This window comes from Zootoca vivipara, chromosome 3 (genome assembly GCF_963506605.1).
Source record: "Zootoca vivipara chromosome 3, rZooViv1.1, whole genome shotgun sequence".
Taxonomy (NCBI): Eukaryota; Metazoa; Chordata; class Lepidosauria; order Squamata; family Lacertidae; genus Zootoca; species Zootoca vivipara.
This window is the reverse complement of record NC_083278.1, coordinates 104,645,581-104,661,034: the sequence shown is the minus strand read 5'-3', so window position 1 is coordinate 104,661,034 and position 15,454 is coordinate 104,645,581. Positions and strand designations below refer to the sequence as shown.

Below are 15,454 nucleotides of genomic sequence, written 5' to 3'. Positions count from 1 at the left end.
TTTTTCTCCATTTGTGTCAAGCAGGCGCAATGATTGTTCTTGATGCATTGTAGAGCTCCAGCTTATATAATCTTACAAAAAAGGAGGAGGAGGAGCACACTGGACAGCTGTTAAAGCCTGGAGCATTCAGGTGCCCTCGCTGTGTGGCTGCCTCATTTTCTCAGTAGGGTAATGATCCGTTTTATTGCGAAGAAAGGAAAATGCCACTCTGTTTTCCCCTTAATGTAGTGGTGCTTGCAGTGCAGAAAGAAACCTGCACCTTGCCAAACACACACAACATAAATCCTTCCTTCCTGGTTAGTGACAATAGTCAACAGATCTCCAACAGTTCACTCTCAATCTATTCTGGAATAGCCAGAAATGTTGTTGTTGCATTGGGAGGGCTTTGTAAGCCAACAGAGAATGGCAAAATCCTACAAACAGGGAAGATTAAGAGTATAATTCTATGCAGGCTTACTTGGAAGGAAAGTAGGATTTCCCTCCAGATATATATGTATAGGTAGCCATCATAGGAGTCCCAGAATTGTGTTTGGGGAATGCATAGGGGGGAATTAGAGGTTGGTATGTTTAATTCCTCACCTGTCCGCTAATTCTCCCCCACCATGACCCTGCTCCCAGTGAATTTTTTCCAGCTGACTTTGGTCTCAGAAATAAGCTTGGCTGAGGGGTGGGGACTAGCCTGGGGAGGGTTAGCTGAGGGTTATGGGGAAGAATGGTTTATTGGAAAGAAAGGGTTTACTTTTTAAAAAAAATTCTTAAATTTTATTATTTGTACCCTGCCCATCTGACTGGATTGCCTCAGCCACTCTGGGTGGTTTCCAGCATATACAAAAACATGGTCAAACATTAAACATCAAAAACTTCCCTATACAGGGCTCCCTTCAGATGTATTCTGAAGGGTGTATAGTTACTTATCTCCCTGACATCTTCTTTCCTTGGGAGGGCATTCCTCAGGGTGGGCGCCACTACCAAGAAGGCCCTCTGCCTGGTTCCCTGTAACCTCACTTCTCGTGGCAAGGGAACCACCAGAAGGCCCTTGGAGCTGGATCTCAGTGTCCAGGCCAGGGGTCAGCAACCTTTTTCAGCAGGGAGCCAGTCCACCGTCCCTGAAGACCATGTGGTGGGCCAGACTATATTTTGAAAAAATAATAATGAACGAATTCCTATGCCCCACAAATAACCCAGAGATGCATTTTAAATAAAAGCACAGATTCTACTCATGTAAAAACACCAGGCAGGTCCCACAAACAACCCAGAGATGCATTCTACATTCTACTCATGTAAAAACACGCTGATTCCAGGACCGTCCATGGGCCGGATTGAGAAGGTGATTGGGCCGCATCAGGCCTGGGCCTTAGGGTGCCTACCCCTGGTGCAGGCTGAATGACACTTTAATGCGTTATTTGCATTATCATAAACCGGCAGGCGCCCTAACAGCTAGGTAATCTATGAATTTTTAGCAATCATTTTATCCACCTCTTGAATAATTTTAACACATGTCCTATGCACGAGGGGGTAACAACAGGCTGACATGCATGACAACCCCAACGAGAGGGATGGGAGAACTGCAAAGCAAAACTCACAACAAATGCTGCTTGGCACATCATGCATTTGAGGATTATGCACGAAGGCAAGAGTTTGCTAGCATGGTTTCGAAATTTTCGGATTTTCATATGTTCTGGGATTATGAAGTTTCCGGCTACCACAGAGCTTGCTGTGGTAGGTGGTGGGAAGAGCTCCTTTAAAGTGCTTTAAGTACTTTTGAAAGCACTAAGATTTCAAGCACTTACCAGGAAAAAAAACCAAAAACCCGGCATGAACACAACCACCTTTGTATGAATAAGTATAGAGTCACCCTCCCAGCTCACCCTGGAAATCTTTTGATGCTTAATTCTGTCAAAGTACCGTACATTATGGAGAGAGATGAGGGACCAGGACAACAAAAATCCATTAGGGGAATCAAGCACCAAGCTATTATGAGCAATTTATTGTTTAGGTTAATATTAAAAGAACTTAGCTCAGTGGCTCCCTGGGCACTAAGAAACAAAAGGCTGATGGAAATGGCTAGATACAGAATTCACTGCACAAATTGGAGTTCTTGGTAGGTAAGAGAAACAAAATGCGAAAAATTCCACGATTTTAAAAATCGTTTTAAGACCGAATACCTAATCATCTTTTTGGCCCGAGCTCTTGGAATTTTTTGCATTTTCCTTTAGATTCAGAATTCAGCACAACACTCCTTCATTTGAAGTGAGCTCTGCAAGCAAAAGACATGGCTGACGATGCTACGAATGCAAAGAACTGTTCCATGAAGAGGATGAGGGACTTTCCCTTGGAGTGACTATTGGGCTCATTTTAACATACTTGTGAAATGTCTTGCTTCCTGCTAGCTGAGTAAACATTACTGAGAACCAAGCTTGTGAAAGCAGAATTAACAGGATGAAATCTATTATTACTGCTACTAGTAAGGAATAATTCATTTCCATCATGCCTTTTAAGGTCCAAAGAACCTGTGATGGAGCTCCTCATAAAAATGAAACGGCAGCCGGAGCAAAAAGTAAAATCCCAACCAGCCAAAACAGGGCCCAGATAAACCACTAGAGCCCAATATACGCGTTTGCCCGTCTCCTGTAGGCTATTGGGGAGGGAACTTAATAGGCGTCCCCGGGCAAGAAGTTCTAATATCTTATCCTTGGCTTATTAGAAAACACTGCAAAATGTTGCAGTGTGGAGTTCAGGATTCTACCCAACCAGCCTGCCTTTCTTTCTTTCTTTCTTTCTTTCCTTCCTTCTTTCTTTCTTGGCATTCCATGGCTATTGAGCATGCTCAGTCTTCATTGAGCATTTTTTGTTTTGGATTTTAACTCCCCACCCCACCTTTTAGGTTTTTTGCTTTGTTACACTTCTGCAAACCTTGCAGTTCCCTCAAGTATGTGGGTGCCTCCTTGTTTTCTCCCAGTGGTCTTTTTTCAGTTTCATCACCATCATAAGTCAGCCCCTGAATTCTCAATTAGTATACATGAATGATCGCGAAGGGTTGCCAAGCATTGGACAGTATGGCGGAGTGGCTAGAGCTCTGCTTGGACACAGGCCCTGTAGCATCTTTCAGCATCCCCAATCCAGGTGTAACTAAAGATTAAGCTTAAGTATGCGTAACTCCATTTGCTCATGTTCCCCTCTGGCTAACTTTGACTCTTTCTCCCTTCTATGCCCCATTGTCTAAAGGCAGTTCCAGACTGACACTGTTTTTTGGGTGGGATCAGGGCTGGCTGAAGACATCTTGACACCTGAGGTGAACCACAAAATGGTGGTTCCCCCGGTGAGGAAAGAGCCACATCAGGAACAAGGGGAAATAAAGCTCTACATTGGGATCTGCTGTCCCTGTGGCTCATGCTGCTCAAGGCAGTCGTCTCACCTTGCCTCATGAGTTGGCTGGCTCTGGGTGGGATTCAGTTGCATACCACCAAATTTGAGTTGCACAGCTGAAGTTGATTTGGAGCTCTTGTGCAACAAGTTCGCTCTCCCCTGCCCACCGAAAAAGACTCTTTGCTATAAGGAAAGTGATGCGAAAATGAACCGGAAAGTGCAGAATTAGGTTTTCTTGGCACAACGTTGTCTAACCTCCCTGTAAACAAATCAAGATGAATGCTCAACAAGTAGCTGATGGCACCTAATCTCCCCACAAACAAGTCAGGATGAATGTTCAACAAACAAGTAAACTGGAAGTTTTTGTTATAAATTCTCTGGGGATAAGCACATGGGGCTGGGTTTTTGTTTAAAGAATTCTGTGATGTGCCCTGTAAATTGATGGTGCTGGATTAGTAAATCATAGCAATCACCGCTTGTATGCATTTTTATTCACTATCTGCTTCGACTCACCCAACCCTCTTTCTCCATCCTTCTCTTACGCTTCAGAAACGAAAAGTAGCAATGACACTAGTTAACTTGGGTTGGAGCACCACACTCTAATCGAAGACTAATGGAGCACAGGAACATTGACATAATAAGAACCCACAAGTGTGTTAAGTTTTCAATTCGTGTAGGTGATGGGTCTCTGGAAGCCTGAGAATAGACAGTTTATAGAACCAGCTCCGACATATTTCCACCCCGCTCTGACTCAGGAGTCCCCTGCTCATCTGAATTCTCCTTTAATCAGTGAGAATGTTAGTCTGATGGAACAAGAGGCAAGTTTTTAACCTGTTGCCCCAGTCAAGGTCAGTCTATTGGGAGTGAGATATGTGGTATAAGTACTCCTCTCCATCACCACATGCTCTTGCTTCCAGCTTGTCACTTGAAACAGCCATTTGACAAGCCGTCTCAATAGATACTCCTGCAGAATATGCTGACATTTCTAATGAAGCCCCAGGGACCAATAACACTGACTTTCTCAAGGTGGCACTGATAGAATGTTTCTCTGGTTACAGGAGAGGCATTCCGAACCACCGAGACTGCAAAGCCAATCCAGCAAATGGCCTTCATGCGCCAGAGTTTCATTACAGAGTAATAGATAAAGCACAGGATAAGCAATTAAAGACTTCGTACGGAGACAAAACTGATCTGATCATGGCCTCTTTGGAAAAAAAAGGTGCAGTGCTAACTCTTGACAACTTTCCCTTTACATCTGAAGTCAATTAGAGCCGTTCTGTTGATTGGCTAGAATGGGGCATAAATGAATTAAGTAGCCAGGGGCAGCCTTCCTGTTGACGGGGGAATAAACAGTGAAGCTGTCAGTCACAGAGCTAAGAGAAGACCACAGCGACACACAGCACATCCTGTTGATGCAGGGGAAGAGCACATGCTCCTCAACTTGCACCTCTGTGGAGCCTATTCCATTTGCTCAGCTTCGACGTCTTCAAATGGGTGCCCTCAGCTGGAAATATGAAGTGCCTACCAAACTGCCTCAGGCGCAAAACCACTAGTAGTCAATAATTTGGAAGCAGGAAGGAAATTGTTGCAACACAGAATCCACATTGGTACTATTGATCAGTCACTACCTGCAACAGTGAATTAAGCAAGTTTTTAATGGAGGCCAAATCACATGTTATATGGGAATTGCATGACTGGATCTTCTGGCTAGCGGAATAACTATGGGCAGGTGGGGGGGGGGTGGCGCTGCCAACTTTCTCACAACAATGGTTACGGGGGAGAAGTTATTTAAACCTCTTACCCATGTCAATTCCTGATCTAAATGGCTCCTCACCCAAATGGCGCTGGCTGTCTCCCCGGAGGTCTGCAGAGAAAGAAGTGAACTGTGGCCGTTTGCTCATGTGTTTAAGATTCATCTACAGTGGTACCTTGGTTCTCGAACTTAATCCATTCTGGGAGTCCGTTCGACTCCTGAAACAGTTCGAAAACCAAGGCATGACTTCCAATTGGCTGCAGGAGCTTCCTGCACTCAATCGGAAGCTGCGTCAGACGTTCGGCTTCTGAAAAAACGTTCGCAAACAGAAACACTCCTGGGTTTGCGGCATTCGGGAACCGATTTGTTCGGGAGCCAAGCTGTTTGGGAAACAAGGTACCACTGTATGCTCAACGTGTATAATTGCAAATAAACTAAATATTCCAGTGACCCAAAGTAAGTGCTGGACCTCTGGAACTTCTTATCACCTGGGAGAACTGGGTGAGCCTGAGAACAAGAGGAAAGCTCTGCTGGATTTAGTCTACTGTCATGCTCTCACAGTGGCCAACCAGATGCCTAGGGGAAATCCTCAAGCAGGACATGGGGGCAACAATGGAATTGCCCTGATATTACCTTGGGGCAGTGGTGTAGGAACTATCCTTGCAGTGCTGAGCCACTGAACATTGTATCAGCACAATGACCTGACGTAACAGATTACCGGTAGCAGCTCTTCCACTACAGATGTATGAAGGATGCCATTTTGTCAAAGGATACAAATGACCTAGGCAAGGTGTTTACAGGGCTAATGGTCACAGGCCAGATTCTTTTTGAAGCAGAGAGAGCCTTCTGTTTTCCCGGTGAGTGGTGGGAGCTGACACCATGTAGATAAATTTAAATTTCTCGGAGCAGAGTTGAATGAACAACTCAGATATAGGAGACTTTGAAACAGGGGCAGGACCCCCCCCCCAGCTTGCTGTTTAAAAATGAAATAAGTTGTGAACTTTATCAAGATCATTTAAATTATATTTAACAAAAGACCAGATAAAGGGCATATTAAAGAGTTGTCTTTGAAAGAAAGGAATGCTATTAGCTTAGGATCTTCAGCTGTCATTTTGGCACAAAGGAAGCAGTGAGATAGAGTCATTTCTCCAGGGCTCCGTCATCAGTGAAAAATGGCTGAGTAACTAACTTCTACCAGATTAGAAAACCCCATTTCCTCCTTTAAGATAACTCTTCCAATTCTCTCTAACTGTGATCCAGCAACATGCAGCCTAATCTTGCTGGACCACCCACATGTTATGGGCTGTGAAAAGTCTAGAACTAGGGACTAATAAACTTTTCAATAAGATACTGGGCAAGCTGCAGGCTGCTGTTCAGCTTTATACGGGGCAATATTAACTGCTTTTAACATACGCACAGGGGCCATGCAGAACAGATGGTCTGGTGGGGTGCCACTGCTCATCTGACCTCCAGGTGGTCATGTTGCTGTTTTTTACTGGATAGCAGAAAGGCATTCAGGTGATAGGGTTGGCAGAGTGCAAATGCATTGCTGGGAGTTCCAGATTGGCTCCGCCGGTGCAACTGCTCAGTGCTGACGTCTCCAAGGCCCCTTCTCTCCCTCTCTCCCTCCCAGTAAGCAGCAGTGACATGACCAACTGGCGGTCAAGTGAGCACCACTCCTGTCCACTATTGGGGCCATGGTATACATCACCGCTTGAAATATTTGGACCATCTGTATTGGCTTTATATACAGCAGAGGCTAAGAATAGCTAAATCCCAGCATCCTGTTTCCCACAATGGCTATCTGAGTACCTCTGGAGCCACCTTCTCCCACAGAGAGAAAAAAAAGGACCACACATTTCCGCTGCACACATTTTTTGCACGTAACACTTGTTTTGCCTCTGAGAAAAAGCAATGTGGCAGCACGAAAACGTCAGCAAGAGAATTTGAAGAGCGATTCTCCAAGGCGAACAGTTGACAGTTTGCTAAAGCGTCCCTCCCCACCCCCCTGAGCCATGGCGAATAGGTTCATTGCAAACGCGTGTTTCTCGTTGGGTGCAATTCTAGCCTTTAACTGAAGGAAGTCACAAGGGAGTGAAAAGAACATCTGGAGGTTGGAGAGGCAGCTTCCTAGCTCCACTATCTCAAGCATAGCAGGCTTCATTTTGGGGGCATAGCTGCCAAGTTTTCACTTTTCTCGCGAGGAAGCCTATTCAGCATAAGGGAAAATCCCTGTAAAAAAGGGATAACTTGGCAGCTATGTTTTGGGGGGGGAGGGGGAGGGGGAGGGGGAGGGGGGAGATTCCTTCAGACATGCTCAATTCTCAGTAGCATTAAGGGGCAAGGAAGAGCCTGAGAAATATCGGAGAGCCAACATATGCTCCAGATGCACGGAAGGACTCCGCGACTTAAAAGCACTCTAGGATTAGAGATAAGATCTGTCCTTTTTGTTGTTTATTCAGCACAGGCCATGCAATAAATCCTCCAAATGCAGCCTAGTTAAAATAAATGAAGTTATTTCCCACCACCGCACTCCCCAGATGCAATCCAGGCGTGTGTGTGTGTGTGTGTGTGTGTGTGTGTGTGTGTGTGTTTGTGTGTGTGTGTGTCACAGGCTCAAATGCAGACAGAGGTTGTTGCTTGACTGGGAAAGTTTCTGACACTCACTTTGTCTTTGCACTTGGCTGCTTTTGGAATGAACATTGGAAAAGCGACAGAAGATAAAACGCTGTCATTTGATTTATCACTCTCTTATCTCCACGGTCAAATGATTGCTGAGCCATTCTTTTCTGGCCTGCCACTTCTGGAATGGCAGGAACTTGGCCTTGAGGAGGATGGCCAGCAGCCCGCAGGGGAATTCTATTCCGAGGCATGTGGGAGAGAAGAAGGAGCATCTGTCTGTGACCATAGCAGAGTTTCAGGAGGGCAGGAAGGTGACTGCAGCAGACCCGGCTAATGTCTTCTTCAAGCAAGCGTTTCCCAAATCATGTATTGTGAGAAAGCTGTTAAGCGTGTAACAGGAGAAATGGCCGTGTCTTTAGTCTTTCCAGGAAGCATGGAAAACTCATTTATGAGTGGTTGTGTTTACATTAAAATGAAGGAAATGTACTGTTTATATGCTCATGGCATGTTCTCATTCATATTTTTGCACTTATGCTGCAAATTAGACTAGATGGACCTTTGGTACCATCCAGAAAGGCAATTCTTATGTTCTTAGTATTTTTCAGCAGGGTGTTTTTTGTTTAAAAAACAAACACTTCGTTTCTAGTACAACTGCCACCTGAGCTACTTTGGCAGAGTGGAACTCTGGCACAAAGATACTGTAATTTGAAGGCACTTGTTACTACTGTATTGCACAAGTGCACAAGTCCCATAAGAGATTGTACTTTAAAGGTCAGTTTTGTAAGATCCATCCCAAGAGACAGTCCACTTATTCTGGCAAAACTAGATACAGTAGAAAAACAAAAAGCATCAAAACTGGGTGAAATCTGGAAGGACTGTACTTGCAGCCAAAACAAAAGCTTCTGTACAAATTGCAGCAGGGAATCTTGAAGTGGCCGCAGAGAGACTATTTTTCTGTTGTTGAAGCTTCCATAAAAGCCAGAGAATCAAGCCAACTTACACCAGCTCATGAACAGGACTGCATTGGTGCTTTAGCTATATGCAGAACCAAATCGAACTTTTTTATACTTTTGTGATTATAGATACCAGGCATAGGCAAACTCGGCCCTCCAGATGTTTTGGGACTACAACTCCTATCATCCATGACCACTGGTCCTGTTAGCTAGGGATGATGGGAGTTGCATAGTCCCAAAACATCTGGAGGGCCAAGTTTGCCTATGCCTGATAGATACTACGGGTGGAATGCAGCATAAGTGGTGTGTTTGTGAGCGGAGCAAAGTCTGTGCATGCAAGAAGACTTTTTGACCCACTCCTCCCAACCCCACATCTCTTAAACCTGCTCTCCCAACACTCCAGAGCAGATTTAGGGGGAACTAATGGGGAAGATGTGTGTGTGTGTGGGGGGAGTCTTGTTGTGTGAGTGAACCTCATTCTGCACACACAACTTTGTTGCATTCTGCCCCGAATATATTCTCAAATGTATACCCTGTCTCCCTTCCATAAGGAAATGAACTCACAGTGGAATGTGTGGGGCTCCCAAGTGGCCCCCCATCCTGCTAAGTATCAGCAAATTTGCTGTATCATGTGCTTTCAAACCAGAAAGAAGAAGGACACCCTACAGCCAACAGTGTGAAACCCACTGGTGCAACAATACTCTGAGTGCATTAGAACCTATTTTGAAGTTAGGATCCTACACCCAAGAGATGCAGACAAATCACTCACATACATTTCTGCATTCACCACCCATGATGGGAAAATCCCACTGGTACTGTTCCTTTGTTTTAGGAAGACACATCCCTCAACACCACCACCGAGCCTTTAAGAAGAACCTCGAAATAGAATTGGTGGTCTTTTGTGTTTGGTCTTTCCCTGAATTCTCCTCCTCCTAGGTTTTCCCTCCCCACCTGATCGCCATGCTCACTTTCCAAGGGCCACAAGGGAACACAATCTATCAATCAAATCTAGAGTGTCCTAGCCAGCAAAGGAGAACCTTCTGGTTTATAGTAGTCCCACCAGGAACTACCCACCAACCCTTCACCTTGGAAGAGGTGATGCCCATGGTCTAGTTGTCCTTTTCTCTTTGTTTCTTTCTTTGCCTTTCCATCTCTCCAATCAATAACCCATTCAGGGAAGGTGAAATTTACAATGGTGTCTCCAAATTTTTTTACACATCAATTGGGAATGCAGGCGAACTAATATCAGTATACTGGAAGAAGCAAAGATCACCACTTCTGAAGCAATGATTCTTCAACATCAACTTCGTTGGACTAGTCATGTTGTGCGGATACCTGATGATCGTCTTCCAAAGCAACTACTCTATTCCGAACTTAAAAATGGAAAGCGTAATGCTGGTGGTCAACAAAAGAGGTTTAAAGACTGTCTCAAGGCAAATCTAAAAAAAATGTAGTATAAACACTGACAACTGGGAAACACTGGCCTGTGAGCGCTCCAGTTGGAGAACAGCCTTTACCAAAGGTGTCATGGGCTATGAAGAAACTTGATCTCAGGACGCAAGGGAGAAACATGCTAAGAGGAAGGCACGCTTAGCAAATCCACACCGTGATCAACTCCAGCCTGGAAACCAATGTCCCCACTGTGGAAGGACGTGTGGATCCAGAATTGGCCTCCACAGTCACTTATGGATCCATTGTTAAAACCATGTTTATGGAAGACAATCTTATTCGGCTACGAGTGATCGACAAAGAAAGAAAGAAAGAAAGAAGACATGTGGCCAGCATAACTAAGCCACTTCTGGCAAACCAGAGCAGCTCACAGAAACGCCGTTTACCTTCTTGCCAGAGCGGTACCTCATTTATCTACTTGCACTTGACGTGCTTTCGAACTGCTAGGTTGGCAGGAGCAGGGATCGAGCAATGGGAGCTCACCCCGTTGTGGGGATTTGAACCACCGACCTTCTGATCGGCAAGCCCTAGGCTCTGTGGTTTAGACCACAGTGCTACCCGCGTTCCCTCCTAAGTCTTCCTCAAACAATGCTCCACCTTTCTCAGCTCCTCTGTAGATTTAATCAAATAACAACCGGTTTCAACTGAGTGCTGCCTATCCATTTTTGTAATAAACCAAGTATCAGAGCAATCTAAATTCTGGTTTGTCGCCTTGTTGCTCATGTCCTCCTGGACATGGCAGTTTCCCCTACGATGCGCTATGACTCTAGATTGAAACACATGTTCCTTGAGTTAATGTGTGAAATCACATTCATGTGTAGACATGGACATACCACACCGAGAACAACACGAGAACAAGTGTCTAAACTCTGTTACTGCACAGCTTCTATAGATGTGAGTGGGACTTGCATGATAGCTCTATGGAAGCAGCATTAAAAGGAATGGAGTTTGTGTTGCTGCTCTTCTGTGCTGCTCCCCATGCCCAGTAGCGGAAAAGTTCAACACACTGCAGCGCACAATCTGTTCAAAAAGCAGGATGAGGTTTGCCTAGAAGCCCTGAATATCAACTCTACCTGCTTTGCTTTCAAAGCCAAGGGCATGCTAGGTATATTGGAGTCAGGTTTCACTTGATGCCCTTAAGCCAGGAGAAGAAGGGCTTTTCCTAATTCATGGCACGTGCAGAAACAGAAAAACTTACCAGCGCTGACAGTGATAGCTTCAATGAACTGTTCTCTCCAGCTGTTTGTTCCAACCACAAGAGCTAGGTTTGTCTTCTTAATGAGCTTGTCCACGGTGTTCTGTAGACGGATAGACATGCGTTAGAAAGCTAAGCCCATTGTCACTCCAGAGGCTTGAGCTCATGGAAAGAAATCTAAAACTCCCGTGAAGGATGCTGGCTGGCTTCAGAACATTTATCACTAATAAAAGTGGCTGAAAATGTACACACATGCAACTCACCCTCCTCACTCCATATTGCTCAAAAAGAAGGTTTGGACTGTGTTTGCAAAGTGCCTATTAGAATATTGTTTGTATTATGCTTTTAAGTCTCCATTTTGCATTTAAAAGGCCTGGAATATTTACACTCAAAGAATTTCCATAAATGGTTTTGAAGCCCAATCCTATACACAGGAACAGAACCTAGTACTGTCTGCTCTTATTGCTTGTGGACTTCCATGACCTCAGGCAGTGGCTTTCCAAATCACCCACTTCCTGTTCCTCCACTGAAAAGGCCAGAGTTTGAAGCTGGGGTGAAAGAAAGAAAGAAAGAGCAAGAACAGGGGCACAACAGATATGGTTTCCAACGCCTTGTGAGGAAACTGCTGAAAAATACCTTCAAAACTGCCAGTATGCCAGAAAATTTCTTTTTGTGGCCATCCTTGATTTCCTCTAAGTCAGACTGTACCCTTGTCCGCATATAGTATCGATCTTCTCTACTTGTATTGAATCTGGGATCCCCTTATGAGGCAGTCTTATTTCCCAGAATGCAACTAACTAAAATTGATATGCATTACATACGGAGACACATAGCTTCTTCCCCTTGCAAGTGAAACTTAAGAGGATTTTCTTTAAAACCACGTAAGGATTAAAACTCAGTCAGGCCATTTGGGGCCAGATAAAATTGCTTTGGGAGCCAGTGGACCGTCCTTGATTCAAGAGATGCTCAGGATATTTTGGCTGAGTGACACAGAAAATGTGGAGGCAGTGAACTCTCTCTGCCAGCCAGTAGTGCTCCTTCTCTATTTGTGTATGGAAAATTCTGCCTGATGGAGAACAGAAAGCAGCGTGTAAAGCTGCAACATCTGATTTCCCCACGACAGCCCCAGGGAATGCAAATAAAGAAATAAATGTGTCATTCGGAATGTAAATGTAATACAACTGTTAGTGCTGTGGACCAGTCTGTGTTTCCGCTGTAAAGAGCCAGAATGGTGCAGTAGTTAGGGAGCTAGTTTAGGCCTGAGGAGACCTTTAGCTCACAGAGTGAACTGAGCGATCTGCTCTCTTCTCTCACAGCCTAACCTAAATCACATGGGGATGCTGTTGTCATGAGGATGAAGGGAAGCAGGAAGGAATGTTTATGCTGCTCCGAAGTCTTTGGAGGGATAATTAATTTGGAGTCTTTGGTGGGATGTTTTAATTTACATTTAACATCTTGGGTCCAGGATGTACCTTACAGACGGACTACTTGGTTTCTTATCCCTAAGGTCTTCAGGAGAGTCACTGTCAGTGGTCCCCCATGAATTGGTATCCACCAGGAATTTTGGGGACCAATTTTATGGAACTCCATTCCAGTTGAGATCAGACAGGCCACCTCCCTGTTGAACCTCTGGTGCCTAATGAATACTTCTTTTTAAAAAAATAAAAATCAGTAGACTTTTCAGTAGACTGAAAAATTCAGAAGACTGAATTCTGATGCCATGGTTTTAACAAATTTTCTAGCTTTATCAGTTCAGTCTACCAGTACACTTCTTACAGATTATTTTAATTAAGTGGTCTATGAATTGCCAAAATAAATAACAAAAGAATAAGGTTAGAAACCGATATTCTGAAAGGCATGGAAGACTAAAGTTTGCTCTCAAGATGTGAGCTCCGTACATGTGCCCTGTGTGTGTGGGGCTCTCACCTGTTGATGCTAGAAGTGGGGTGGCATTGTTGGCCTCACTCCTCACAGTGTTTCTGGGCTAGGCATGCCCCCCAACATCCACACTCAATGGGTAGACCTTGGGGTGCAGCTATTCTGGACAGGTGACTCGGGGAGCAGAAGCACACAACCTTACTCCTATTGCAACGAATGAGATCTCAACATGTGTGCAATGCACAAATAGGACTTAACTATATTTCACAATCTGAGAAGCTGGAAGTACTTTGTGCATGTTGCTGTAACCTTTGAGAAAGGCTTATCTATATCCCTTGAATTCACACAGGCACATTTTTTTTAAAAATCCCAACAGAATGTGGTTCTGCGTGCATCATTTCACTTCCTGGGAATGTTTGCTTTATTTTTAATTTTTTTAAAAATCTAGTTCTTACGATTGTTTGGGGGGGAAAGACCTCAGAAGGAAGAAGAGCAACTGAGCAAGGCTTCCAGTGGCATAATTTCTTGCCCCTCCTTGTGAAGATCAGCATTAGAAAATGCATGCAAAAAGCAGGAAAAACAGTAGAATAAATTATGTAAATCTGCCTAATCAGCACAACTTGACTAAATGGTGCAATCTGCCTTTTCTTGGGATAGAATTTGTTATTTTTTTCGGCACAGGAAAACACAGACCTGGCCTTATGTTGTGCCATTTTACAAAGATTTGATCCCGATTCAAAAAGAGGGCTGTAATAGTTTAGCAGGGAAGAGGGCTCATGGCAGCCCTATACTCCACCTTGAACTCGTAGGACTCCTCAATAATCACTTCCAGCTTCGTATGCTCCCCTAAGATAGGGCGCCCCATTTCTGCAATGCGACGCTCTTCCTCCTCTTTGCTGGTCAGTGGTTGCTTCTCTTCGTTCTCTTCTGGAAAGTGGGGAGAGAGAGAGAGGAAAAAAAGAGAGGATAAATTTACAGATTTTGAAGCAGGGCTTTCACTTCTCCACAGCCAGCTTCTGTCAAATGGAGCTGAGCTGAGATCTACTACCAGTATTTATATTCAAATGTGTCCCATTGCAATGGCAAAAGCAGGCAAACATCTGTTATGGAAAAAGGACAGGCCATTAAGCAAGGGGCCAGTGCCTGCATGGTGAGGGGCCTGAACAGTGCTGCTGCAGATGGTTTGCCTGGAAGCATTAGCAAATGAGATCACTGGCTCATAACCGTCTCCGAATTTCAAGTGATTGCTTCCCCTCAGCCACACCAATCTTTTTATACCTCAGCTTAGGCTATGGCCCTGCTTTGGCAAATCTTTCCAACTCAAGGAAATGGAAGGAGGCACTGATTTAGGGACTTCTCTCAGTATGATGATAATGATGACGATGACGATGATTATGTATTTTAATATCATTTCCCCCCCATAAATAAACAAATAAAAAAACCACAAAGCAGTGACTATTCTGCAGAGGCCAGCCCAGTTTTGCTACTACAAGTACATCGAGGGTCTACTCTGAGTAAGGTTTTTATTGAATACCACCCTTAAGATTTGCTTACGTGTACGCCTAAAAGTGTATCTGGTTGGAATTCTGCATTGCTGGATAAAATGTCTGGGGAAACCTGGGTGTATGGCCACCCACATTGGAAGTGTTGATTTATTTATTTTTAAAGCTTGAAGCTCAACAACTCTTTGTCCGGAGTTTCAATTTTTGAAATAGCAAATAGAAGGGGAAGAAATGGAGGCAGTGAGAGATTTTACTTTCTTGGGCTCCTTGATCACTGCAGATGGTGACAGCAGTCACGAAATTAAAAGACGCCTGCTTCTTGGGAGAAAAGCAATGACAAACCTAGACAGCATCTTAAAAAGCAGAGACATCACCTTGCCGACAAAGGTCCGTATAGTTAAAGCTATGGTTTTCCCAGTAGTGATGTATGGGTTTGATAAAGAGGGGTGTGTGTGGCATTTTCATGTTTCATTTATGATGCCAAAGTGCTTGAGGCAGGCAAGAAGATTACAAAAGACTTGGGAAAGGGCAGGGCCCAAAGAGAACCTGAGCAGATTTTGCCTCTGAGACACAGTTTAATTTCAGGCATTAGGGATGACAAAATATTACCTGGCAGGCAACAAAAATAGGCTGCCATAAATAGCTCAGTCGGTAGAACACGAGACTCTTAATCGCAGGGTCATTGGGGCGAAAGATTCTTGTATTGCAGGAGGTTGGACTAGAGGGTGCTCATGGT

At 44.4% G+C, this 15,454-nt stretch overlaps 1 protein-coding gene across 7 annotated transcripts in view; it reads right to left on the bottom strand.

The window, feature by feature from the left end:
• The window catches only part of SLC8A1 (solute carrier family 8 member A1), a 297,760-nt gene that overhangs the window by 25,371 nt on the left and 256,935 nt on the right, over nucleotides 1-15,454 (bottom strand). For all 7 annotated transcript variants that reach the window (XM_035111007.2, XM_035111006.2, XM_060273067.1 and 4 more), the window contains 2 exons: nucleotides 14,013-14,143; nucleotides 11,342-11,441 (listed from right to left, as the gene is read on the bottom strand). In XM_035111007.2, the coding sequence (XP_034966898.1) occupies nucleotides 11,342-11,441; nucleotides 14,013-14,143 (231 nt within the window). The remainder of the gene's footprint in view (nucleotides 1-11,341; nucleotides 11,442-14,012; nucleotides 14,144-15,454) is intronic.